The 26,389-nt window shown below is 56.4% G+C and overlaps 7 protein-coding genes across 7 annotated transcripts; 3 read left to right on the forward strand and 4 right to left on the reverse strand.

The window, feature by feature from the left end:
* Positions 1 to 463: 463 nt before the first annotated feature.
* SETTUDRAFT_42956 (uncharacterized protein) lies at positions 464 to 3,093 on the reverse strand (the record flags this gene model as incomplete). Its single annotated transcript, XM_008029983.1, has 1 exon — positions 464 to 3,093. The coding sequence occupies exon 1, from the start codon at positions 3,035 to 3,037 to the stop codon at positions 464 to 466; it is 2,574 nt and encodes an 857-aa protein (XP_008028174.1). The 5' UTR covers positions 3,038 to 3,093.
* An 856-nt stretch (positions 3,094 to 3,949) lies between these two features.
* SETTUDRAFT_92777 (uncharacterized protein) lies at positions 3,950 to 5,831 on the reverse strand (the record flags this gene model as incomplete). Its single annotated transcript, XM_008030471.1, has 3 exons — positions 3,950 to 5,262; positions 5,322 to 5,684; positions 5,777 to 5,831. The coding sequence occupies 3 exons, from the start codon at positions 5,829 to 5,831 to the stop codon at positions 3,950 to 3,952; spliced, it is 1,731 nt and encodes a 576-aa protein (XP_008028662.1).
* A 1,385-nt stretch (positions 5,832 to 7,216) lies between these two features.
* On the reverse strand, positions 7,217 to 9,619 carry SETTUDRAFT_155608 (uncharacterized protein; the record flags this gene model as incomplete). Its single annotated transcript, XM_008030472.1, has 4 exons — positions 7,217 to 7,244; positions 7,728 to 7,795; positions 8,369 to 9,493; positions 9,539 to 9,619. The coding sequence occupies 4 exons, from the start codon at positions 9,617 to 9,619 to the stop codon at positions 7,217 to 7,219; spliced, it is 1,302 nt and encodes a 433-aa protein (XP_008028663.1).
* A 4,356-nt stretch (positions 9,620 to 13,975) lies between these two features.
* SETTUDRAFT_33331 (uncharacterized protein) lies at positions 13,976 to 14,541 on the reverse strand (the record flags this gene model as incomplete). Its single annotated transcript, XM_008029931.1, has 4 exons — positions 13,976 to 14,155; positions 14,210 to 14,268; positions 14,323 to 14,463; positions 14,529 to 14,541. The coding sequence occupies 4 exons, from the start codon at positions 14,539 to 14,541 to the stop codon at positions 13,976 to 13,978; spliced, it is 393 nt and encodes a 130-aa protein (XP_008028122.1).
* A 783-nt stretch (positions 14,542 to 15,324) lies between these two features.
* SETTUDRAFT_33332 (uncharacterized protein) lies at positions 15,325 to 16,129 on the forward strand (the record flags this gene model as incomplete). Its single annotated transcript, XM_008029932.1, has 2 exons — positions 15,325 to 15,388; positions 15,429 to 16,129. 2 exons carry the CDS (start codon positions 15,325 to 15,327, stop codon positions 16,127 to 16,129), a joined length of 765 nt encoding a protein of 254 aa, XP_008028123.1.
* A 379-nt stretch (positions 16,130 to 16,508) lies between these two features.
* Positions 16,509 to 17,851, forward strand: SETTUDRAFT_92641 (uncharacterized protein; the record flags this gene model as incomplete). The annotated part of the gene is made up of 2 exons (XM_008030473.1): positions 16,509 to 16,629; positions 16,683 to 17,851. The coding sequence occupies 2 exons, from the start codon at positions 16,509 to 16,511 to the stop codon at positions 17,849 to 17,851; spliced, it is 1,290 nt and encodes a 429-aa protein (XP_008028664.1).
* A 1,674-nt stretch (positions 17,852 to 19,525) lies between these two features.
* On the forward strand, positions 19,526 to 25,485 carry SETTUDRAFT_172784 (uncharacterized protein; the record flags this gene model as incomplete). The annotated part of the gene is made up of 4 exons (XM_008030474.1): positions 19,526 to 19,583; positions 19,898 to 21,288; positions 21,400 to 21,509; positions 21,565 to 25,485. 4 exons carry the CDS (start codon positions 19,526 to 19,528, stop codon positions 25,124 to 25,126), a joined length of 5,121 nt encoding a protein of 1,706 aa, XP_008028665.1. The 3' UTR covers positions 25,127 to 25,485.
* Between the last annotated feature and the right edge of the window lie 904 nt (positions 25,486 to 26,389).

Consider the following 26,389-nt stretch of genomic DNA (forward strand, 5'->3'; position numbering starts at 1 on the left):
GCTTTTTTTTTTTTTTTTTTTTTTTTTTTTTAAATACGCAAGCCACCCGAAAACAGGGAAATGTACAAGAAGAAAAAAAAGAAAGAAGAAAACGTTTACCAAATAAAAAGGTAGATAATAATCGCGTGAAAATTTATATATATTTCCCACTTCTGAATCAACAGAGCATAACCCCCCACCCCCTTTCACACACATACACATATATATATATATATATATACTGGAACATTCAAGAGCTCTCTCGTTTCTCAATAAAAGAAGAAGAAGAAGAAGAAGAAAAAAATAAAAGAAGCTTTCCTTATCCATATCTAACGTGCCACTCATGGATACTATCAAAAACACCACTTCAAAAAAACACCTCAAAACACCACTGTATATGCAACCATAACAATTACAAAAAGGATATATATCAACATGACCCACAGTTTCAGTCCAGTCCAGTCCAGTCCCCTCCTCATCATCATCATCGCAGCAACATGTAATTCAAATCGGGTAACGCGCCAAGGATATCCCTGATGATGCGGTCTTGTTCGTTTTTGCGGCGCTGCGCAGAGTTTGTGGCGCCCGTCAGAGGCTGGGTAGCTGGAGGCGTGATATTGCGCGGCGGGGACGAGCGGGCAAATGTCTTTGCCGAAGACGCAGAGCTGGTTGAACGCGGGGGGGTTTGGAAGACGGAAAATGGATCTGATGCGTCGTTTGGCTGCAAATGCACACTACGCGTTGTCGTGGTTGTCGGTGTCGTTGTCGTCGTTGTTGTTGTAGTAGTTGTTGGTGGTAGTGGTGCTGACTCGAAGAAGGAAAAGTCTGCATCCGCCCAGGCATCTACGACAGGCGCAGATTGTATAGTCGGAGCTCGAGGTGGCGTCTTGGGCGTGGCGGGTTCTGGTTCCAAAGTACTCGACTCGAACACGGAAAAGTCTTGGTCGACTGCGTGATTTACCACAGGCTCAGGCTCGTTAATCTCAACCTTGGAAGCCTGTTCTACATCGTTTACATCGCTTACGTCGCTTACGTCGCTTGCGTCGCTTACTGGGAGCACGCTGTCTTGCACGTCGTCTTGCACGTCAAAAGGGATGACGTCTGGCGATGGCTTGGGTGGCGCCTCGCTCTTGGGCTTCTCGGGCTTCTCGGGCGTAGAAGTGACACGTCGCTTAGCCGGCTTCAGAATTCCGGGGCCAATGGGGCCTTGTTCTACACCTAGTGGGACAAAGCTCTTCCGTCCAAATATAGCAGAAGTTGGCGAGATGGTACTCTTCAGGCGAACGATAGTAGCGGTGTGCATTGCGTCGGTTGAGGGATCTTGATCTGGTAGCGTCTCAGGGGCCGATGTCAGAGTCTGCGCAACGTCGTCACGCGGCGTTGGTACAGAGATGGGAAAGGCTGGGATAGGTGCAGGTACATCAGCACTCGATATCATGTCCCCCCAGTCGTCGTCATCGTCATCTGGTACATCTGCGCGTTGTTCTGGGACGACAGTGTTGGTGTCAAGAACGCTGAAGTCGTCCAGCGCGTCTGCTGACGTTGTCGTCGGAAGGGGAGGTGCAATTATTCTTGCGACAACCGGCGTTTCAAGGGAAGTCGTCGACGTTCGCCCTTGAGCTTCTCCAACACCACGTGTCAGATCGATCGAAACCGCACGGTGCTCCTGTTTTTGCTCATTGTCTGGTGTGATGGGCTTCGGTGCGGCAGGCGGGGGTACAGAGTACAGAGCCGGGCTGTCTTGTTTCCACGGGTCCAGCGTTGAGACTGGAGAGCTCCAATTGAACGCAGCTGCTGTATTTGTAGCCACAGACGGAAGGCTCTGTCGCATTGGAGCGGCTATGCGCTGAGTCGGGATTGACGTCTTGGTACGCTGGTGACCCTTGACTGTCCTGGGTTCTACTGGTGCTGGGGTGTCCCAGTAGAACGAAGCCCTGGCACCGGCACCTGTACCTGAAAGACGGTCTTCACGCGCCCATCTTGCTATCGTTTTGTGAACCCCAGCCCTGACTTGGGAGCCTACCCATGTAACTCGGATGTAGTTGTCGTCGCCATTTCCACTATTGAACTCTCTCATAGTCTGTTTGCGTGTGAGCCTGTACCAGGCTTTGCGCCCCGAGGTTGAATATACTGGATCCTCGGGGGCATCACCCAGGTCCGTGTCGACTTTTTGTGGTGGAAAAAGTTCATCGAACAGAGCTGGATCAACCTGGTACCCATAGCTAGGAGAGGCGGTGGTGGGCGGAGATTCTGTCGTCGGCCCAGTCAACACTGCAGCATGCTCGTGCGTGTCTTCCTTCACGTCTCCAGTAATTTCTTCAACAGCATCGCTCTGGCTTTGGGCGCCTTCTGTCAAGATTGTGTCCGCTGTGGAAGTCCCAAACTCATTCTCAGTGCCGTCGCTCTCCGAGCTTGAGCTGCCAACTTCCTCTTCGCTTTTTTCCTTGTGAACAGTTTCAGGCTCTTCCTCGTTCTGCCTAGTGTCCTTTTCAACGCTTCGCTCCTCTTCGAGAGACGTGCGAGAGGATTCGACTGGCGCTTCGTGGCGGCTAGTCTCGGATTGGGATGTCGATGGTCGCGCAGAGGCGCTGTCTTCGGGCTGCGATCGAGCCGGAGTGTCTCTTGTGTCTCGTTCTGGTTTGGTGTCTGCCTGGATTGTGGTTGGTGTTTCTGACGTGTCCGAAATGCCGTTGTTCGGGCTTGGAGCATGTCCACTTTGCTCTGCCCATGTGGCTTCGCTGTCCTCGATAGCGCTCTCTTTCCTCTCCTCCACATGCCAGCGTGGGGCGTCGTCAACAACCTGTCCGTCTCGCACAGGACTGGGATGAGACGTGTGCGGCTCTACATGGGGCGCGGCAGAAGCATCGATTGCAGGGGGCGTAGTCCAGTCGCCAAAACTTTCTTCTTCGTTTCCCCATCCTGCATCGTCGAGACAAGCATTTACGAGCACGGGGGCAGACGCATGTGGAGGCTGCTGAGGTGAGGGAATCGCGAACTTGATGGGCGATTTTTGGTGGTCGGCATGATTATCTGCCCAAGGGTCGCCCCAGTGATCCATGGTCGGGCTAACGCGTCAAGCGTCATAGTGAATTGCTTCTGCTAGAGGAGCATCACTTGACTTTGCCGTGCTGAGGTGTGTGGCGTCGAGAGGATTGCAGCAAAGGGTCAAAGACCAGCTGCCCCAAGAGGTACAGGGTGTTGCCAAGCCGGGGACCGGACAGTCTGTAGCCGACCTTGAACGTCTGTCCACGTTTCGTCACGCGTAGAACACGAGGCATTTGCCAGTCACATGATGCGTATCACAAGCGCGTTTGTGGCCCAATGTATTCATTTCTTTTGCTAGCTATATCGAGACGTCGTATGGTGTAGACTTTGCTTCCGTGCGGGAAGAGAGTAGAGACACGATTTCGTTCTACTCCCTTGAAGCCAATGAAGCTTTTCCCCTCTCCACGCTAAGCCCGTGGAATTTTCTCTTTCCTCTTTCCGAAGCGCCCAGCCCAAGGCAGGGGGGAGAGTCGGTTTTCCTCGAAGCCGACAGTAGTAGAAAAAGTGCACGTTGACTGTCAAACCCCACCAAATTGCCTGCCGGGTAAGCAACCTCGGCCAGAATCTTGCATCCGGCCCCGGCAACAGGCCCCTGCGCGACCGACAAAGATCCCCGTACATCATTTTAACCGTGTCCTGGCTTAGTTTGTGATTACTTCAGACACTCTGCGAAGATGGGATAGACTGAGACTAAAGCAACTCGATGGCGAACATGTGCCTAATGCAGGTGTCGAGTAGTCAGGACCGAGAAGAAACGCTATGCAAGAAATGCCGCAATGCCCGAAATTCGAGACGCAAGTAGCTTGGGACCGATCCAGAAACGCCAGAAAACCATGCAACTGTAGAAAAGCAAAACGCTCTAGGATTGCTGCTCTGGAATCAGCTGCATTTCACATGAGGCAATGAAAAGTAAACTTGAGACATGTTATCGCACAGACTCAATGACGGAGACGTCGTCGACTGCATCCTCGTCCGCGTCGTCGTGAATGACCTTTTTGAGGCCGTTGTCGATTTGGACGGCTCCGATTTCCTCCTTGGGTACCCAGATCAACTGGATCACTCCGATAATGGCCATGGCAGCAAGACCGAACCAGGCCGCAGCAGACCCTCCCAGCGAGTAGATGAGCCCCACCATCGGGGACGAAATGGTTCTGGCCAGACAGCATGCGGACATGGCGATGCCGTTGACGCGGCCAAGGACAAGAGGCGACGGAATGGCGTTCTTCATGAGAATCAAAGCACAGGGGAAAACAATGATGCCAAAGAAGGCTTGCAGGAAGAGAACAAAGTAGATGCCGGGAGTCTCGAACATGGGCGGAAAGGCGCTGATGCATGGCACAATGAGGTAGGTAATCGGGTACAGGATAATCATCCAGATGAACGAGTTCCAGACGCCAGCCCACTCGACAAAGATGGGGAAGATGAAGCCCTGGACAAAAAGTGTAATGAAGCCATTGACGGTAAGGAAGGTTCCTACGTCGGGCAGGTCCATGCCCAGGCCACCCTGGAGGTCCAGGCCTTTGGAGACGGCTGGGTCGAGGACATAGACGGGAAGAATCGAAATAAAGGCCATTTGGTGGAAAGCGAAAATGGCCATTGCGAGAATCACCATGACAACGGTTCTGTTGAATGTCTTGCGGGGCTTCGGGGGCGGGCCGCCACGCACGGGGAGCACGTCCTGTTGAATCTTGATTGAATGCATGGTTCCGAAAGACGAGCGGCGGATGTCGAAGCGCTGGTCGAAGGGCATGGGCATACCCTCTTCCAGGAACGAGGCGCGCTTGCGAATGTGGCGGATGCTGCCCGAGACGGATATCGAAGCCAGGCGGTCGCGGGTAAAGCTGGCAATGGAGGCGCGGTGGCGCGTGGATCCGGCAGTGGAGCCGCGATGCTGGTGCTGGTGGTTTGGGGGCGGGGGCAGGAGGCGGCTGCGCTCGTTGACAGGCGTCTCGTTGATGGTGTCCAAGTGGTCGTGGTGGTCGGCAAAGCCATTCTCGGCCTCGGGCTTTTGGTCGCGCACCAGCGTCTCTTCCAAAAACAGCATGCCCTGGAGGATGGCCAGCACGATGCCGATGGCGGCGACGAGATTGGGCAGGAGATAGGGATAGCGTGCGAAGAGGCCGTTCTTGTCAAAGGCGTGCGGGTACAGGCGTGCGGGCTGGGCCAAAAAACCACCCATGGCGGAGCCGATGATGCCGCCCAGGGTCCAGACGAAGGGCTGCGTCGCGTATGCACGGGCTGTTCTGGGGTTAGCGGGCGCTGTGTGCCAGATGCAGTGTGTGTGCGTCATTGCTTACGCTCGTGGGCTGGATTCTTGACCATTTCAGCCACCATGGTCTGCATGATTGCGACGTTGCCGTTCAAGGCGCCGCCGACGAAGCGCGCAAGCAGGGCGACCCAGTAGGTTGGGGCGATGCCAAAGACCAGGCTCGAGAGGGCGACGCCCAGCAAGCCAATGAGGGCGACGGGCTTGCGGCCATAGACATCAGACACCATGCCCCACAAGGGGGCCGTCATGGCCTCTGCAATGGCGTAGGCCGAGACGAGCAGGCCGGCGTAGAAGGAGGCGTCGCGGTGCGAGATGCCCAGGTCCTCGACCATGACGGGCGAGTAGGCCAGGATGGAGTTGAAGGCGAGAGGCTCGGAGAATCGGCATATTCCTGTGTAGCCATGGCAATAGCAGTCAGCGAGGGAGGCCTGGGGCATGACGGGGACATGACGGGGACATGACGGGGCTGGCGAGGCGACGCACCGATGATGATGAGCTGCTTCATGGGAAAAGGCGCATCCTTGGGGTCGGGAGGCATGATGGCGGCGGCGGGGATGGCTGTGGTCAGGAGAGGAGGGCGGGACGAGAGAGGGACGAGAGAGAAGGAGAAGAAGAGAGAGGCATGGTGTGGGAGCGATGGGAATGCCGGTTTTACGGGCAGCAGGCAGGGCAACGAGAGCGTGGAGCTTATCACGGCGCGCTAGGTGGGAGCAGGCAAGCAAGCAAGCACGCACGCACGGCCCACGCCCGCCCTCATCCCAGCACCAGCAGCGGCTAGTGTTTCCCGCATTGCACACGACGGCGGCGAATGCGGGCGAGGGCGAGGGCGAGGGCGAGGGCGAGAGAGCGTCGCCGTCGCCCAGGGCCCCGCCCGTTTGTGGGTGTGGGCGGGTGCAGTGCAGGCTACAGTGCAGTGCGGCGCATGGCCTATTGGCATTGCTATGATTGCAATGCCAGTTCCGCTGCGGGCGGGCGGGCGGGCATGCACGCGTCATGAGGCTTTTTGGCCGCCAAGGCTCGACGGCAGACGGCGCCCAAGGCAAGGCAAGGCAAGGCAAGGCAGAGGCTGGCCTTCACCGTATTTCCTACAGATTGTTGAGAGTAACATGGCTCCTTCTTATCACCCCCCTCCCTCCCTCCCTCCCTCCTCCTCGCACGCTACCCGGTGGCGTCACCAAGCAGCATCACGCGACCTTGGTCTCCCCTCGCCTCGCCGCCCGTCCCCAGGCTGCGTGTGCGTGTGCGACGCTGCCCTCGCCGCCCTCGTCGCCCTTGGATGCCCGCTGCACCACATGGCCGCACCAATCGCCGTCGCCATAGAGCGTGCATGGCCCCCCCCCCAGCCAATTGCGTCACACACACCACCGACTACCCCGCCACTCCATCGCTCACACACACACTCACACCTGTGCTTGCAGCCTGCAAATTGCCTCAACCACCAGTGACAGTCTGGCCGCGCGCTAGCTGTCCTCCCGCCGTCGTGTCAGTGTGTCGCCCCGATCATCGCTCTTTGTTCACATGTCGGCATGTCACCAGTGCCAGCAAGTTAGCCACGGACTAGTCGAGCATGCTAGCTCCGATACGCACGTGATATCGCGTCGAGTCCAAGCGCCGTGCCGCACAGACGTCGACGCTTCCACTTCCACTTCTGCTTCAACCATGGCCCGTGACCTTGCTGTCTCTTTTTCCCGCCCGTCTTGGTCTCCAACCTCACTTGCTTGGGCCCCCCCGAATGACGCTCAACCGCTCGCCTATCTCGTCTCCGCTCGCAGCGTGCCCCAAGTCCAGTGTTCTGGTTCAATGCAGTATTGACACCCCGGCCCATGCACATACATATGCACACTGCCGCCTCCCATTGCAACACTCACACTCACTCAATCCCATGCCGTGTCCTGCGTCACTTCCCGCGCCGCTCCCTACCCTTCACGGCGCGGACCTGAACGCGCGCTGACTGTACCTTGCTTTGGCCCCCCTCACCACACGCTAACATGTATTTCCTCACGCAACATCAACCCACGTTATTTTTTTTTCTCCTTCTCTTCTTCTCCGCCCCCAAGCACGCGTTGAGCAACCTTGTCCGTGACCCCATGTTTGTATCCGCCCCCACAACCCTCCCCCCCTGCAAACGCACTAGTGCTGAAACGGCACTAGCTGGTCCTCGCTTGCGCCCGCGCCCCATGGCGGCAGCGGTGGTAGTAGCGCGCCCACACCCACTTTTTTTTTCTTTTGCTTGGGGCTTGGCCCACATGAGAGCGTTGCACTCACACTCAGTCTCACTCTTACTCTCCCATTCACACACTCAAAAGTAATTCCAACATCAAAGCCCAAAAGCAGGGCCACGTTCTGAACCACATGAGGTTTAGCACCTGTTCAGTCTCTTCCGAGGGAGTCGATGGCCCCTGTGCATATGTATACATGTCCATCACACTCACACTCACAATGCCAAAGCCTATTTGTGGCGCCCCCCACACTTTGTTTCCAACCGCCCCTGTTGCCTGTTGCCTGTGCCTGCACCAGCACCAGCACCAGCCTCGCTCTTTTTTTGTTTATATGTATGACGCCCACATTATCTCCGCACCGACTCTACCACAATAACTAACACGTACTAGTCTGTCGATGCTTTTTTTTTGGTTTTTTTTTTCTTTCCCGAATACTACCTTCGACTTGATGCCGTTTCTAAAACCATACTTTTTGATCTATACATACCGCTTACTCTTTGCGCCCGTCTGGGCCTTGGCCATTCTAGGCTATGCTTGCGACGAAGCAAGGATACTACTTACTACTGACTACGCTTCGACGATGTAGGATGTAGCAATGGCATAAGAGAGAGAGAGAGAGGCTTGCAGGTAAATATCCATGTATTGCCATCTATTCTACCCTACTCTGTTCATATACATATACATGCACTCAACTCACCTCACCTCAACTCACCTTCATCTCCACACCAAACAAAGCCAGCCATAACCTCTGCATACACACACATATATATATGCTCAACTCACCTCAATTCATCGTCCCATCCGACCGCGCCCCCGTAACCCCAACCGTAAAATCCTCCCGGATCCGCTCCAACGCACTCTGCTCCGCGTTATCCCCCACTTCGGCCTCCACTTCTCGCTCTCCATCGCTTTCTGCATGCTGCTCTGCTCCACTATCACTGCTGCCACTACCACTACCACTACCACTACCACCCACAATGCCGTTGGAAAGCTCACCAGTCTCTTCATCATTCTCCGAGTCGTCGTCGCTATCGTCGTCCACCTTGTTAGCCGTGCGCGGATCACGCCCAAGCTCCGGTTTGATCTTGCGCTCAAAGTCCTGTGCGTGTGCGTCGCGGAAAATGTCTCCCACGTGCGTAAAGGCGCGCTGTAGAGGCGAAGGCCGGAACGAATCCGACGTGCCGCGACGTTTGCGCGTCGACGTTGGCGGGGCAGGCTCGACGTCTGCGCCTGTGGCTGTGGCAGGGCGATTGAGAACACCTTGCGTCGGCGTCGGTGCCTGTTGCTCGTCGGGCTGCTCTTCGTCGATTGTCTGGGGTCCGCGCGGAATGCCAGACGAGTGGTCTTCGTCTTCCTGCGCCGAAACAGGAATATAATACGGCAGAGGCACGTCTCTGCTTGCCCGGAACCGTCCGACGTTGGTACAGTGCTCGTTCTCCACGCGGAACACCGACCACATGCCTCTGCGCAGAATCTCGCTAAGTGATACGCAAAACGACGTCACTGCCGAGTGCTGCACTTGGAGCGGGATGATCGTATACAAGACCCAGTTGTTTCGCAGAATCGGATCAATGCACATGGCCGCATAGTACCACCAAACCCTCTTGTACCCCAGCTCTTTGCGCAGAAAAGGATGCTTGGCACGCGGGTCGCCCAGACTCCAGTCGTAGTAAATGTCCCAGAAGCTCGTGTAGATGCCGTTGATGATACCAAACGTCACGTACGCTGCCTTGGTGGAGGTCCGTCTATCCAAGCGGTAGATGCTCAGTGTTACGTTGAAGAGGATCGTCGCAGTGTACTTTCCCCCGTTGAGCAAGTGGGGAAATTTGTTGCCCGTATCCCGGTAACGGCGAAGACACTGAAGTAGGCGCCACACACCGGGCAACGCCGAAAGGAACCCGGTGATGCGTAGGTGAGATGTGTTGCATTGCGATGGGTCGTTCCAGTCGTGCGCATACAGACAGAAGAACAAAGCGATGCCCTATGCAAGTCAGCACGAGAAGACAAGTCGGCGTTGTAAACTAACACTCATGCTGTATGTCAAGGAGCAGAACATGTCGCCCATGTAAAAGTCTCGCCATTCAACAGGATACACTCCAGCAAGCATCAAGCGCCACTGGCAACCCGTTAGCAGAAGCACAAGAGCACAGCGTGCAATGCTTACCAGTGAGTACAACAGCCACATTCGAGTGCGGAAGTAAAATACTCGGAAGGGATTGAAAAACATAGCGACAGATATGCCTATGAGGATGACGGGGTAGTACAGGTACATGCGCTCTCCGCCGACTTGATGAAAGTTGATTTGCATGAACAGGCCAAGCATGAACAAATACCAACAGGGAATCTGGCACGGTTAGTCTCGTGAAAACTAAGCATACATCGTGTCCCCACCTCTGCAAGTTGCCTCCAGTCAAGATGGTGGCGGGTATCATATTCGAAAATAAAAACGTAGTTGATCTTGTTGTCGTGCCAGACGCGGCAGGCCAGACAGAAAAGAAGGGTGAGGAAGTTGATGAGGAAGTATCCGGCGTAGATCTAGATATGTCAGCAAGGTTGGCGGCAAAACATGGGCTCGACATGCCTGCAGGAGATAGCTTGTATTCAGCGCAAAAGTGCTGTCATCCGTATCATGCAAGTCGGCTATGGTGTTTGCCTGGATGAGGCCTTCAATGCCGAGTATGACACCTGCGGATAGGAGAAGGCCGTTGCGGAACGTATTGTCCGTGTAATCGCCGGCGCGTGCAGTCTTGACGCGCAGCTTTCCGACGGCGACCTTGTGGTTACCCTTTTCAAAGTAGCGTGCGTAAAGGTCTTCGGTGGTTTGAATGTGTCTCTCGATCACGTCGCTGTTGACAAACCAGGCTTGGTTGACCTGGTCGTTCATGTAGCGCATGGCGGGCCGCGCATTGACAGTCTTGTCGTACTTTTTGTTGATTTTGCGGAAAGCCGTGCGATTGAGCAGGGCGTACGACTTGAGCAGCTCGAGGCCGCGATAGTACTCCTGAAGCGCCACCTTCAGCTTCCGCTTGGCAGTCTGGTATGGCACGTCGGGCAAGTCAGGGCGTCGGGCAAAGTCGCGGCGACTGTCGGGGTGGTCCCTCGGTTTCAGAGCGGCGGGTGTTGTGAGCTCTGCAATGTTCTTGGTGCTCTTGCCATATTTTCCAGCATTGATGGCATCGAATGCGGCATCGATGGGATTCATCAGGGTGTCCTTGAGCGTTCCTCGAGTGACGCGGCTCTGGCGGGCCTCGTCGCCTTCGTCACCATCCACAGCGGTATGGCTGTGGTCAAACCCCTGCTTCTTGTGGGCCTTGGCGTTCATCTTGTCCGTCTGCCGTTTGATAACGTCGTCGATGCGGCGGTCTCTCATGATGTGGAGCTGGTCGCGCAGGACGGCCAGGCGAGTCGTGGCTTCATCCTCCTTTTGCTTGTAAAAGGTTTCGATCTTGTCCAGCTCGCTGTCGAGGAAATTGAAAAACTCTTCCTGGCGGAAATCGAGATGGCGATATGCCTCGAGCGGGACGTCGCCTGGGCTCGGTGGGGGTGTCTTGTGGCCGAGTGAAAACAGGCGGCGTGCAGACGGGCGTGGTTTGGATCCAGCGGCGGAGCCCGGCGCTATGCTGACACGCGTGGGGGAGAAGACGCTCTTGTAGTAGGGGGACTGTCTGGCGGGCGATCGTGTCTTGCCCACCTCGAAGGCATTGTCCGTCTCTGGCGCTGTAGCGGGGGGCAGCGTCACCGTCTTGGTCCTCGCGAGCGGGTCGCTGGATGAGCCAATGTGGGGGGATATGCTGTCCGGGTCGAGGGCCGCGCCGGGCAGCTTGAGCGAGGGGGGAGCCTGTGACCGTGTGGCGGGCGCCTTTTGCGTGGCACTGGGCGGGCTTGCTGGCGCGATGCTGCCATAGCTGCTGCCCAGGTTGAGCGGGTCCAGCGGCTCCAAGGGCTCCTCCTCGGGCGTGCGTCCGAGCTGGCCGGCGGCGGCGTGTCGCTGGCGCAGGGTCGTCTGGCTGCGGCTGTTGGTGATGGCGAGGGCACGCAGGTCGGGCGGCGGGCGGGCGCTGGCCGCGTCGTCTTGGCGCGAGCGCTGGCGGTTGAGGTATGTGCGGAGCGAGGCATCGGCGGGCGAGGGCAGGGCAGCGGTGCCACGTCTGCGCAGTCGCGGGGTCGAGTCGAGGGCGCGGAGGGCGCGGTCAATGGCCTTGATCTTCTTTTTGCCCAGCTGCACGCATCGTCAGTCGTCAGTCGTCAGTCGCCCGTCGCCCGTCCATGACGCATGCTGCTAAACCACGGGCTAACGGGCCCGTCGGCGCACCTTGTAGTCTAGGTATTTGAGCCTCCACTCGGGCACGAGGTCGCGCTCCAGTTCCCTGTCGTCGGTCAGCAGCCGTGGCCAGCCATGCGCCCATGCCCGTCGCTCACTTTGCAAATTTCATGGTGCCTCTGCGGGCGCGTCGAGGCAAGACACGGCGAGGGAGCAGCACAGCGCGCCTCGTCCGTATGTGCTGCAGCGACGCCTCTCAGCACCAGGCGCAATTGGGGGTAGCGTCTTGTGCTGCGACCGACGGCGGCCATGCCCAGAAGTGGTGGCATTCCCTGGCACGCTGGCGCCCACGTCATAACCCGCCGCCCCGCCGCCCCTGCGCCATACATGTGCATGTACATATACTGCGCTTTACTTGGGCCCCATCGAGCTGCGGCTGAGGCAATTAAACTGTCTCGTCATTGGCACCATACGCATGCCAGTCCTTCACGGCCAGGCAGCAAAAAAGAAAGCCCCCAAGCAAAAACATATCAATGCCAAGCAAAACACGGCTGGGTAAAACAAAACACCGTTGCGCGGGAGCGGGCGCATCACATGCAAGCGGCTGCTAGTGAGAGACATACTCCAATTAGACATTCCACCCCTACCACCTGTGTAGCACCGCCACTTGTTAGCATGCCGACTGAAACTCTTTTTAACTTCCAAGCTAACACGATGCCACGATTCCAAATCACTAGAAAAGTATAATCAATCCTGCTTGAATCCGACTTGAAGCTTGAATACGAATCATATCAGTTCCAAGGCCGAAGCATAGTAGTATACAACCAACTTAATCCAGCCTCAGAACCTTGCGACCAAGCCTAGTCCACCCTGGCTCAAACTCTGTCTGTGTATTCACCCTGCAATTCAACACCCGAGCAGTGCGCGAATTGACCCCGAATAGCCCATCACGTGACCAGTAATCAATTTGTACATACGAGACTTGTCGCCAATAGCAGATGCTAGTAAGAAACAGAGAAGAATTCAATCGCATTGCGTGTGAAATGATATTATCCAGTCTAGCCGTAGTTTAGATTCGCGTCACGTGTATCGTCGCGGCATCGAGATGGCGGCACGGCAAGCTTCAAAAGCGCCGTATTACTTACGCAGATACGAAAGCTTACCATCAAAAAGACATGATAGAGTGCGGGGAAGGGGGGGGGTGGTATCAACTCAGCTGTCTCTGTACCTTGACTGGATTCTGTGTTTTTTTTTCTCTCCTTCAAGTTGGGTTTTCCGAAGTATTATTATTATTCTAGTTTAACGTCCTTTTTCAGCCCGAAGGGCTATATAAGACGTGGTTTTCCGAAGTAAATTGTGCATAAAAATGGGTGCATCAAGTACGATTCCAAGTCATCATTAAGCACCCCACTTGGATACATATTACCAGCAACAATTGAGGCTGGGAAAAATATAAATAAAAACATTGGTTTTGGTCTTACACTCCCCCCGCAATGAAGCCATCACTACTTTTCGCACTGAGCCCCCTGCTCAGCGCCGTCTCTGCAGGCTGGTGTTGTGACTACAACTACCGAGGTACATGCTGGCATGGAACCGCTCTGTTGTGTGTAAGTAGCACAAAACTTGCTTGATTTCGCGCTTCTTCTCTTACGGCTGTCCTAGGCTGTCCTAGGCCGCATAGGTGGTATACTATTTTTTACATATACCTAGACATACTCATGCAGATACTCATTCTCCCAGTGCCGCGACATCGAGGCGAATAAAAAAGATTGCTACGGTGGATGGGGCAACTTTTGGAAAGGCGGCTATCGGGATGAAAACAACCTCGTCGCTTGTAACGCCAAAGGGGAACCAGACACTGGCCATGTCACTTGTGTTGGTTAAGACTGCAGGTGCAGACACACGCATGCTGTTTTCTATTACGCTTGATATCATGTACAATCAGAGTTTCTTATATTTCATGCACAATCAGAGTTTATCATCAGTGCTCCCATAAGATAAGCTTACTTTTAGTCTTACTCGTTTTGCATGTAGGATATAATTTTAGTAAGGATGTTAGGACCCTCTACAGCTAAATCGTTTGTTAGTATCATACAGCGTTAGAATTTATCACTACAAGCTTCAATCCATATACAACATAGATGTAATTACATAGTGCTGCTTAGCTAGCTACTAGTCCGATCAGAGGCGGCTATGCTCGGCCTACCATCCACGCTGCTCGAACCGTGCTGGGCGGCCGTACTGGTTGGGGTCGAACTGGTCCGCTCCGTGGTTGTCAATGTAGTGCTCATCGTACATTTGTTCGGCCTGCTTCTTCGCCTCGTGCTTCGCCTTCTCGCGGTCGAACCAGTCCTCGCCCTTTGTCTCGGCAAGCTTGTCGATCTGGTACTAGTGTTAGCCCATGCACGTACTACCGTACTTGTCGTCACTGCATACCTCAGCACCGGCGAATCCGGCGAGCACCTCCTTGGCGAATGCGTGAGATACTGGCTTGCCTAGACATAACCGTTAGCCCATGTGGCAGAAGCAAGCACCCAGTCATGACCCACCCTCCTTGCGCTGGTGGTCCTCAAACGCCTTGAAGCCAGCAAAGGCGGCGCCTCCGGCTATCAGCTCATGGCCAAAGCTGGACTTGTGGTTCTCAAAGTTGTCGTTCTCGTACACCTTCTGGTAGTTGTCCTCGTTCTTGTCTAGTCGCTCATGTCAGTACGCAATTGCACTGAGCGCCGGAAGGTGAGGAATGAAGGTAGCGTACCCCAGAAACCCATTGTGGCTGATTGTGTGAAGAATTGGTATTTGAAAGGTTGGATAGGGCAAGTGTCGAGTAGGAGGAGAGAGTGTGTTGGTGGATAGCCACTTGCAAGCCCCGCGCCCGACCTTATATAGCCGTCTTCAAGTGCAATATGCACCTCGCTCTTCGCGCCGCGTAAGCGCCAATCAGTACCAGAGCCTTTGCTGAGACAATTCCAAACCTACCATAAGGGCCGATGATGCCCCTCATCCAAGCATCTCTCAGCTAGACAGGGTCTCGTCGTGGCTCAGAGGGCGAGCACCTGCAGTGTCCTGGACCCATCTTGAGCTCATTCTAACGCCACATTATGCGCCCAGCTGCCAGTCGCGGAGTCCTATTCGACCACATGTCGTGTCAGTGTGTCTGATACCATGGTATCTGTCCAGACGGGGTATAGGCGCGTGCGTAATGTGGCCAACAGCGGGTTTCGGGGCTGCGGGGTCAACAGTCGAGCAAAACAAGCTTCCTTGGTAGTGCTTAGCCTGCGACAGCGGCCACTCCGGCCATGCCACCGAGGCATGGGAAGTGGGGGGTGTGGAATCCTGCTTGAAGAGCTCACCGGACGTGGCATCCTGGAGCAGTGCGCCTTTTTTTTTGTTGCGAAAAATGCTTATCAACAAAGAGCGAAAAGCGCCCACGGCGAGGGCGAGGGGAGAAAGCTTGGCTTCTCTCTGATGGGCGAAGATCTCGTGGCGCCTCGAGCCCCAATCGCCCCCTCCACCATGTGCTCAGCCACAACACCCACCCATCCTGCGACGACATGCCGAGCCGCCTCCCGACCAAAGCTGATTTCCCGTCGTCGGTGGTCCTGAGCATTACACCACGTACGCGAGCTCCACCAGCATCCGCTGAGCCTCCGTCGAGCGCCCGTCGAGCCTCCGCTAACCAGCCCAGCGCCTTCTTCGGACCCAACCAACGTCCTGATCCTTCTTCATGGCCTCGGTGATACGCACGAGCCGTTTACCGCGCTCGGCCAACAGCTGAACCTCCCGGAGACGGCGTGCATAGCGATACAAGCTCCCAATCCCCTGCCGTTCGAGCTGGGCGGCATGCACTGGGGCGAGGACCTGATCTTCGACTCGAGCACGGGCGGACTGGACATGGACACTGGCCTGCAGAAGGCGACGCATCTGGTGCTCGACGACATCATCCGCAAAGGGCTCATGGACAAGTGCGGCTACAAGGCGCGCGAGATTGTCGTGTTTGGACTTGCACAGGGCGGCATGGTTGGACTGCAGGTGGCGGCCGAGTTCGAGGGCGAAGAGCTCGGCGGCGTCATCAGCATTGGGGGGCCGCTCTCGCAGTCGGTGCCGCTCAAGGCGCTGCAGACAAAGAGCAAGACGCCAGTTCTCGTGTGCAAGGCCGAGCGCAAGTCTGCCGTGTCGGAGAGCGCCATTTCCAAGCTCAAAGACGCCTTTGAGCACGTCGAGGTGCAAGAGTGGAAGAAGAGCGGCGACGCCATGCCGCGCAGCCGTGAAGAGATGCTGCCGATTATGCACTTTTTTGCCCGTCGCCTACGGAGCACCAAGGGCGTGCCCGCGGGAAGCGTAGAGCTGAGCTCGTGATAGCAGACGGCATCGTGTGCAAGCGCGGGGTAGGTAACAGCAGACGGACTTCTGTGGGGGTCATCGAGTCAGGCCAGCACCAGCACTCGTGACATAGCCACACGCCTCACAGCCACAGCTTACTACCACTACTGTATTATTGCTGACTGATGCCGCCGCCTTTGTCCGTCACGCAAACAGCAAAAATTCATGGCGGTTGTTCCTTTCCAATCTGCGTTGTGCACGTGTTGTGGCCCGAGCGCGGGCCTACGTCATGTCCTAGTACTGTGTCCGTGTCCGTGCCAGTGCAGTGCCAGTGCCAGTGCCGGTGCGGTTTGCTCGCCTCATCACTTGCTCGCCATTGCCATACCCACACGACTCACCGCCACAAGACAGCAGCATGGCCGTGGCCGTGCCGAGAAGCTCACTGCGAGGCTTTCTCGCACACGCGAGAGGCGCCCTTTGCGAGGCCATGGACTCCAGTCAGAAGATTACGTTTGTCATTGGCAATGAGTCGGCGGGTGAGCATGACTCTGGCTCCTCGAATGGCACGCTCCGTACTCATGCAGCCCAGACCTTGATTCCATGTCGTGCTCCATCGTGTACGCATACATTCGGTCCATGTCGCCGCCCAAAAAGGCTTTCAGTTCAGTCTACGTGCCAATCACGAACCTGGCGGCTGCGGATATCCAGCTCAGACCCGAGTATCTTGCCGTATTCAAGCACGCTAACATGGAGAGCAAGCATCTGATTACGCTTGATGACCTTCCTGCGCTGTCGGAGATGCAGTCGAGGCTTGCACCGGAGAATACCAAATGGATTCTCGTGGACCACAACGCACTCCAGGGCCAGCTGGGCAGCATGTACGGCACTCGTGTCGAGGGCGTTATCGACCATCACGATGACGAGGGCAAGGTGCCAGCAGAGACAGGTGACGAGCCTCGCATCATTGACAAGTGCGGCAGCTGCACTAGCCTGGTAGTGAATTATTGCCGGTCAGCCTGGGACGCCCTCTCTGCATCGGCCATGTCGTCGGGCGCAGCGCACGCACAGGGTGACAGCTTGTCCGACGATGCGGCTTCTGTCCAACGATGGGATGCAGACGTCGCCCAGCTGGGACTGGCCAGCATCCTCATTGACACGGCCAATCTCGAGGACGCGAGCAAGACGACAGAGCATGACCGTGAGGCGGTTGCGTACCTGGAGGCTAAGATTATGCTTTGTCGGCAATTAGCAGGCAGCTTCGATCGCAGGGGCTTCTATGGCGAGATTAACGCGGCAAAGAAGGACATTGGTAGCCTGGCGCTGCAAGACATTCTGCGCAAGGACTACAAGCAGTGGGACCAGGGGCAGAAGCTGGGCGTCAGCTCCGTTGTCTTGCCGATTGAGTTTTTGCAGAAGAAAGCGGGCGATGGCAGCGATACGTCATTGGGCTCGGGGCTGCTGGCGGCGATCAAGGGGTTTGCAGAGGAGCGTGGGCTCGATCTGTTCTCGCTCATGACCACGTCGACGTCGGCAGAGGGGCAGTTGCGGCGAGAGCTGCTGCTTTGGGCGTTGAACAAAGAGGCGGTACCAGCAGCCCAAAGGTTTGCCAAGAATTCACGCGACGAGCTGGGGCTCGAGGCGTGGGCGGGCTACGAGGACGTGGACAATGGCAGCGAGTGGAGAAGAGTGTGGTGGCAAGGCAATGTACAGCACAGCCGGAAACGTGTCGCGCCTCTGCTCAGGGAAGCCATGGCATGACTAGATTGCGCAGACAGCAAGCTCTAGCGGAGGAGAGGCGGCTAGAGTAGCAGATTGAGTGGTGGTGGTGGTGGTGGTGGTTGAGCAGAGGGCTTGGCTCACGTGCAGATACGGGAGCAGGCGGAAATAAGAGGCGGCGCGTGGGAGGTTTGCAGAGTGTATGTATGAGTGTGTGTGTGTGTGTACTGTATGTACGTAGGGAGTGTGTGGGCATGGCAACGGGGTTGGGCACTTGTGGGCACTTGTGGGCATTTGTGGGTGTCGGGCTTGGGCTGAGGTTGGGTAGAGTAGGGGTTGGAGGTGGTAGTAGGGGGAATAGGCATAGGCGTGGCCAAGCAAGAGGCGGTCTGCCGCCAGCCGGCCAGGCAAATGGTCGTGGTTGGATTAGTGGGATTAGCGGGGTGTGGTTTCTGGCACGCGACTGCGACGGGCAGAGGGGCGGAGCATGCAAGAACAGCCAGAAGGAGGCTGGACGGGCAGACAATGAGTGCTCGCAGGCAAGGGCGGCGGCATGTCCAGATGCAACGGTGCAAAAAAAGGGCGTGGGCGGCGTTGGGATTGCGTAATATGGCCATGGGCAGGCCATGGTGGTGGTGCAGACGAGGCCAAAGAAGAAGAGGCAGGCCGGGCGGGTGATTGGGCGAGGGCCTTGGGCGAGGGCCTTGGGCGTGGTGCCGGTGCAGGCAGGCGGCGGTTTGACAAGAAGGGCTCGGGGCTAGCCATGCACTGCAAGATGAAGTGGGAAAACAACGGTTCACAGCATTGGCAGGGCGGCGCAATCAAATTTTGGCGTGCAGCACAGTTGCATGGGCCTTTTGACAGCATGCGCAGCGCTTGATGTGCTGGCAGCGCAGGGGCAGAGGCCGACTCCACTCGGGCTACGGGGGGCGACTAGAGGGGCGGGCGCTTGATTTGCTGGCGGGCGTCGGTGGGGAGCGAGGTGCAGCTGTGCGTGTAGGAGGTGTATGTCGGTGGATGGGTGGTGGGTGGGTGGTTGTGTGCGTGTGTATGAGCATGGTGGTGGTGGTGGTGGTGGTGGTTGTTTTGGCGGCGGCGGCGGCGGTGGACGCCAAGGCGAGTCCTCGTGTGGGCGGCCAGGCCTCGACGGCAGCCAGCAGCAGATGCGGATGCGCTGTCGACAGGTCGCTGGGTATTCTGGCGGCGGCGGCGGGCGGGCGGGCGGGGATGGCCTGGTATGGAACCGGTGGGTGAGCTGAGGCATTCGCAGGTGAGGTGCAGGGGCGATGTGCTGGTCCTGCAAGTCATCGCCTGGACGCTTCCACGCGCGGCGGGCGACTCTGGCGACTCTGGCGACTCTGGCGACTCTGGCGACTGGCCTTGCCCTTCCTCGCCAGCCTACTCGGCACACGGACTCGACCTTTGCCCTCACGCGCCCAATCACGCCGCGCCCGCCTTCGCTTCTGCTGCCCCCCCTTCTCCCCCCCCCCTCCGTCCCTCGCTCACCCCCCCCAAACAGTCAAGACGCGCCAGCGCACACGTCGAGCGAGGCCACTCGAGAGCAGCGCAAAGTCGCAGTCCACTCGCACTCGCGCCCAAACCACCTCGTCCCACCACCCCCCCCCCAAACCCCCCGTCCTCTCCCAATACCATCGCTACATCTGGCAATGTCGTAGACGATTCCCAACTCTCGCTGCCCCTTCTTCTCATGGCGCCATGATGCGACGAAGCCAACTCACGGCATCGCCCCCGGCGCAGGCCTCCTTCTCTCCGCGTAGGTGCTTCTTGCTTCTTGCTTCTTGCTTCTTGCTTCTGCCTCCCGTCGCCCCCCTCCCCCGGCCTCGCCGCCTTTCTGTCTCTCTCTCTACGTCTCTCTGTCTCTATCTCGCTCTCGCTCTCTCTCCCGCGCGCTCTCTCTCACTCTCACACTCACACACACACACACACTCTCTCTCTCTCTGCCGCTGCCTCGGCCTCGGCCTGCCTGTGTGCGTGCGCGTGTCTCGCCCAATAGCTGAGGCTCGCATCAATGCGCTCTGTACGATGAGCTGGCAACCCGGACCCCATCGCTGACCCTCTTCTTCGTAGCCGTGTCGCCCACCGTCACCCACCTCTCGTCCAGAAGCCACACGCCCTCGTACCATACTTCTCCCGCCGACGACCCGCCAGCTGAGGCTCCGCCCCGGTCCTCCAGCCCGCCCAGGTCGCCCTCTCCCCGCGCTCCCAAACACCAGACGTCGACCATGGGCACTCGGCCTGGCCCCTCGCACGACGCTGCCCATGGCCAGCGCCCCCAGATGCCCTCGGCCTCCATGTCTGCCCCCGCCGGCCGCCTGCCTCGCCTGCTCCCCGCCGACCTCTCGTCCTACACCGACTCATACCTGCCCACGGCCGCCATCCCCCCCTCGGCCACGTCGCTCGCTGAGCTCGCCCACCTGATCCGCCTCCAGGGCTACCAGGAACAGCGCAAGGCCCACTCGCGCGTCCGCCTGCACCGATGGCTCGTCTCCAGCGCCCTCTCCGCCCGTCTGGTACACTGCGGAGAGCTGGCCTACCGCACCCTCGTAGACAACTTCCGCTCCGACGACAAAAAGGCCTTTTCGTCGCTCTACAATGCCCTCAACGACGTCCGCAACTCGTGCGACGCCACGAGGCAGTATGCCCTGCTGGAGCCCGACCTGGAGTTTGGCAAGTCCAAGAGCATGAGGTCGGAGAAGCCCCTCTCCGCCTCGACTTTTCTTAGCGAGGTCCCGTCCAAGATTCTGGATGACCTTCTTGATTTCATTTCCGAGATTCGCACAAACCCCGAATTTCTTGCTACTCGCATTTCTAGTCTTTCGCAGCAGGAGCTGGCTGCCCTTACTTCTTTCCGCCAGGCCATGGACCCCATTGACTCCGTCATGGCTATGCAGGCCCGTGGCCGCAACGTCGGCTCCCAGCGCGCCCAGCAGCAGGGCGCCAATCCCATAGAGCGCCTTTTGTCCTTTCAACGCCACGATCCGCTGGCCGCCCTCATCTACACCATCTTTGCCAACTCATCTGGCCCAGACTCGGCCGAGGACCTCCGCCGCACCGACGTGTGGGCCACCGTTTGCGCCAAGCTCATCAAGGATACCAAAATCAGCCACAACTTTATTCGGACCATACTCGACGTCTGGGCAGGCATGCGCGAATGGCCTGGCAAGGCAAACTTGGAGCTCTACCTGATGCAGACCCTCCAGGACGGCCAGTTCCTGCTCGAAAAGGCCGAGGAGTCGGGCGTACGATCCGGAGCACAGCCAGTCCCGAGGAGCACCAAGGACACCATCGCGGCTGACGAGTTCTTTGACAAGGCCGTCAAGCGTCTTTTTGAGGTTGTCGACGATGAGCCCAGTGCTGGTGGCATACCAGAAGGCGTCCTGGAAATTGGAAACGCCATCCTCCGCAAGCTGAATGAGGAGAACGAGCGAGGTGCCCGCAAGGCATCGCAGAATTTCTTTGTTTCGCGCTGGCTGTTCTCTTCCTTCCTCTTGAACGCCATCATCCACCCTGAGGCATGTTTTTCCCTCTCTTGGCCTGGCCTCAATCGTTGCAGTGCTAACATTCCATAGACGCATGGAATCATGATCGGCCATCACATTAGCGAGCATGCGCGTCAAAAGATTCTCAAGGAGATTGCCATTCGAGCGCAAAAGCAGGTGCTTGACATGACATACAACTGGTACGACGTCTTGGCAAAATGGCCCAGCAACAACTTGCTAACACACCGTCTTCAGGAAACAGCAGATTCCCGTTCTTCCCGAGATTCGCACCCACATTGAGAACATTTTGGCCCGGTTCAAGCACACCAAGACTCCCTCCAAGCCCATTTTGCTTCCTGCCAAAGCTATTACTTCGCCCAGGGAGACTGTCGAAGTGCAGCCCTTCATTGTCCTCTCTCCCGCCGACATTGTCACCTTGGTCAACGCCCTCTTCCCAGAGCGTCGCCCCTCATCTAGCCACATGGACAACGACAGCCAGCGCCGTGCTGGCCTCGCGTCATCCGCGTCATCCATGTCTGGCATGTCTGTCCCCTTCCGCAACAATGGTGCTTCCATGACCGATGCAAGCTCTATTCTTAGTGCCAGTGCCTCATCCATGACGAGTGATCAGACTTCGCGCGAGCCACTTTTGGACAGCAACTCAACTTCGACAGAACAGCAGCCTGATGTCAAGCCGGCCCCAACAGAGCTTTACGGCAAGCGTCTGCGCATGTCATGCTCTGAAATGACTCGCATTCTTGGCGCTGATGCGACATCTGGCTCCTGCCATCCCTGTGCGGAGCGATGGGCTGTACTGTACATCTCGGCCGATGGCAAGCAGCTCAAACCGCGCATGCGCAAAGACTTTGATGACGAAGATGAACACGACGAAGACTCTCCAGACAGCGACAGCAGCGATGACGAGGGTACTGCTGACCGGTTCGACCTTGGCCACGACTACCACCAGCTGAAAGAGGCGATTGTGAAGCTGGTAGAAGACTACGAAATCCCCAAGGAACTAGCACCGGACAGCGAATCGAAGAATTTCAGCAACCGCATGACGACGCGCAGAAGTGCACGTGGTCGAGGTCCGGTTCGACATGCGAGTGACAGTCTCGGATCACGCAACCCATACAACTCAACCCAGAGTCACAGCCAGCTGACCAACATGATTGCAAGTCAGCGAAACGGCTCATCTCGTCGCTCTCCTCAGATCCCCAGGAGCCATAGCAACCCGCAAACTGGTGAGAAGCAGGAGAATTCCTCTGTGCTCGTTACAATGCTGGAGACAGCAATGTACCAATGCCAGGCACGATCGGATTTTGTCAATGCGCACATGTACTACAAGACGCTGCAGAGTCTACGGAGACTCAGCTCCCCTACGCTGGTCAAGAACGGATACGCTGCTCTTCTCAACTACTTCTCTCGTGGCCCAAGGGATCTGCTCAGCAAAGCAGCAAACGCCATTGAAGAGTTTGAGGCCTGGTTTGTGTGGCTCAAGCAGTCGCAGGAGAGGTCGGACGGCATGGTGAATGAGATGATGCTTTCGTTCAAGAACCTGCGAGACAAGATGTGGTACATCACCGATGTCCGCACGTCCAAGCCGTACGAGGATGCCAGGAATGTGGCACTTGCCCTCAAAATCATGGACCAGCAAGCAAAGACATTCAATTCCAAGGGCGCTTCTGGATCACGATCTCGCAACGCCAACAGCTTCTTGCGACAGAATGAAGCTCAACTGGTTGATCTCATGTCGGCCTCGCCAGACTTTGGCGGACCCAACAAGCTCTCGGACGAGCAGTCGGAGATTACCTTGAAGTGGCTCATGCAGTACGGCGTTGAGAACTTTTGCAAGGGTGAGGAGCGCATCCACCGCTTCTGCCTCGAGGTCGACAAATGTGTTACCAAGGTCATTGGCGAGGGCCTCCTGGACGGACCCGTGCTTTGGGCCAGTGAGCTGTACAAACGCGACCAACAGATTCTCGAGAGCGGACAACAGAAAGGCGACCTCTTTTTGACTGGCGTCGGCACCCTCTCCATTGCTGGTGACGAAGAGTACGAGACGCATGGCCGGCCCAGTAACCGCAACCCTGACTTTTCGCAACGCACAAGCCACGGCAGTCTACGGTCTGCCGCTAACCGCAACGTTTCATCAAGCTTTGAACAGAGCCCGTGGGGCAGAAACCCCATGGACTCGCCAGACTACTTTGGTGCATCGTCACCCGTCCTCTCCATCGACCCAATGGCTACCTTCTGGTCGCCATTCCAGACACAAGCGCAATCACCCACGAATGCAACGAGCATTCGTCCACGAACAGCCTCGTCTTCCAAGGGTACCGTCATGCTGAAGCAGTCGGCCACTGTCAACGAAGACAAGCGTCGCTTCATGCTCGACTTGAAGCAGACGCTCACGGGTCTCTTGCTGAGCGACCTTGGCACCATGGTGTTTGCCAATGGTAGCGAGACGGACTCGTGGTTCGGCGGCGACCTGCTCGACGACTGCATCGAGCGCCGAGACGAAGAGGAACGCAAGCGCAGAAACAAGCTGGCCAAGAAGAAGAGCTCGAAGAACATTCGAAAGCAGACTCCCGACCAACGCAGCCTGCCCCTCGAGGCGCTTGGCCGAACCGAGCGCAGCACAGCTGCTCCTCCCGTTGCAACCTTCCAGCATGTTGCAGCTTCGGATGCTCACCAATCAGCTGGCGAGCATTCGTCGGCCTCAAGTGATGCTACTTCGCGGTCAGGCGGTAACGCCACTGCCAAGAAAGCCGGGCTGTTGGAATTCCCCTACAATGTTGCATTCCAGCGCCTGCTCAACAGGTTCCAGACACACCCTAACCCCTTCTCCAAACTACATGCCCTGTATGAACTAGAGTTACTCATCATCGCTTCGCTGTCATCTCGGACCGGCCGCTTCTACAACAACAACAACAACAATAACAACAACAGCCGCCGAGACACACTCCCCCCTGTCCCCCAGTCGCCTACCCTAGGCGCCATGCCTGAACTCAGCTCGCGCGAGCCAGCAACGCAGACTTCGCGCGCACACAACCTCGAAGAGGCAATTGCCAACTGCGAAGAGCGTCGCTCTCAAAGCATGAATGTCGACCGCGTCAGCAACGAGTCGCCTTTGCCTCGCACTGGTGCTCGCTCTCCGGTCGGACCGCCAAGCACGGACATGATTGTAGAGGTCATCCAAGGTCTCCTGCGAGACTCCAACATTCGCCCCAAGACTCTGTTCCGAGACTTGCAATACATTGCTTCGTTTGTGCCTGCGCAGATGCTTGACAAGACTGCGCGCGGCAAAGCATTCTGGGACGTTGGTCTCGCTGCTCTCGGCCTGAAGCAAGATGTCTGCCGCATCATGGTCGAGCTCGTGGATGAAGTCATCACGCAGAACTCGAAGCGCGATGCAGGCAAGGCCAACCTGAGCGGCTCGTCTGAGAAGCAGTTGCTGCCTGCCCTGGGTGATGAGCCCCTTTCCAAGTACACCATGGAGGATGCAGGACGCATGCTTCTCATCACGGCCAAGGAAGGCGACTCGGTTGCCGAGCGTGAACTTGCCATTTTCTACCTCACCTCACCTGAGCTGATCCACCGCACCGTACTGCCGCTTACCAAGCCCAGTGAGGTGTTTAAGACTGAACTTCTCAACCGCGAGCGAAGGGCCTCGCAAGACCCTGCGCGCAGTGACCCCATGACCATGTGTGTGGCGCAACACTGGATGGAGCAATCCATGAAGGGTGGCGACCAGCTTGCCGCCAAGTACCTGCGCCAGCGTAGCGAGCTGGAGAACATCAACCCGACCAGGGCATAGTATGTCTTTTTCCCCCCGCATTTGGTGTTCGACTCTCTGCATTGATACCCGACCATGTCATCAGCCGTTACTTCGTATTTGTGTTGCGCACACATTGTTATGATGGCCCCTCAGAGGACGAAAGGCCCCACCACCATTCTGCATAGCGAGGAGTTTTTTTTTCTCTCTATACCGTTGTTTCTTGTCCTCTTTATTGTTTCTTCTTCATCTTCTTTCCTCTATTTATTATTCTATGTCCAGCAAGCATGATTCCCCCTGATGCCTATCTATCTCGCGAGCCGTTATTGATGCCTTGCCCGTGGTTGAGTTGAAACCTTTTTTTCACCTACGTACCTTTTTTAACTCTTCTCTTCTCCAACAAACTCATACACCACTACTACTACTACTACTACTACTACTACTACTATTACTACCGGCGCAATGCAAAGCGAGAAATTCTCAGGTACACAGACACTCACAGATATATATACGAATGATGCTTGTAGGTTTTTTTTCTTCTTCTCTTCATGTTTCTTATACCGCGCGGAACAAGGGCGAGTTATATAACTCAATGAAGGTACCGACTGAGTGTTGTGCTTAAGTGGCTCCAACTGGCTGTCCTATTTTTTCTTTTTCTCTTTTTTTCTTTTTCTTGTGCGGGACCACTCTCACTTACTCACTTACTCAATTCACTCAACCACTCAAATCACACGAACTGAACGCGGAATGGCAACGAAACGCAACGAAACGAAACGAATTACTTTTATGATTATGAAAGCACGAAATATGAAAATGACATCATGTATCCGTTTGCTTGCTTGTTAACGGTCTATGGTGTCTGCTTGCATGCACACACACATATATATACATATACAGACCATGGGGGGGAGGGAGGGCGGATGGAGATACATAGACGATTGCTGGTGTGCTCAATGGATTGAATATCAGGTTATATATATATATATATATATGTATGTATGATCCTTCCACTTGACTGGGAGGCGGTGTCTCATGGGCCGAGGTGGCGAGGGGAAGGGAAGATGGCATAGATGTTACAAAGGTATGCTTGTGGTGAGGTGGACATGGGAGATGGAGATGTTGTCTTTTGGGAGGGGGGGGGGATCTGGAGTCTTATAGATTTATGTGTGTACTTGGGGTAATATCATGTGATTGATTAAATGAATGAATGAATGAATGAATGTTGGTTATTTGAATTTGGTTATTTGATTGAGTGTGATGCATGGATGCATGCATGTGCGTATACAAGTGTCATGGCGATATGAT

This window comes from Exserohilum turcica, assembly GCF_000359705.1.
Source record: "Exserohilum turcica Et28A unplaced genomic scaffold SETTUscaffold_4, whole genome shotgun sequence".
In the NCBI taxonomy this organism is placed as follows: domain Eukaryota; kingdom Fungi; phylum Ascomycota; class Dothideomycetes; order Pleosporales; family Pleosporaceae; genus Exserohilum; species Exserohilum turcicum.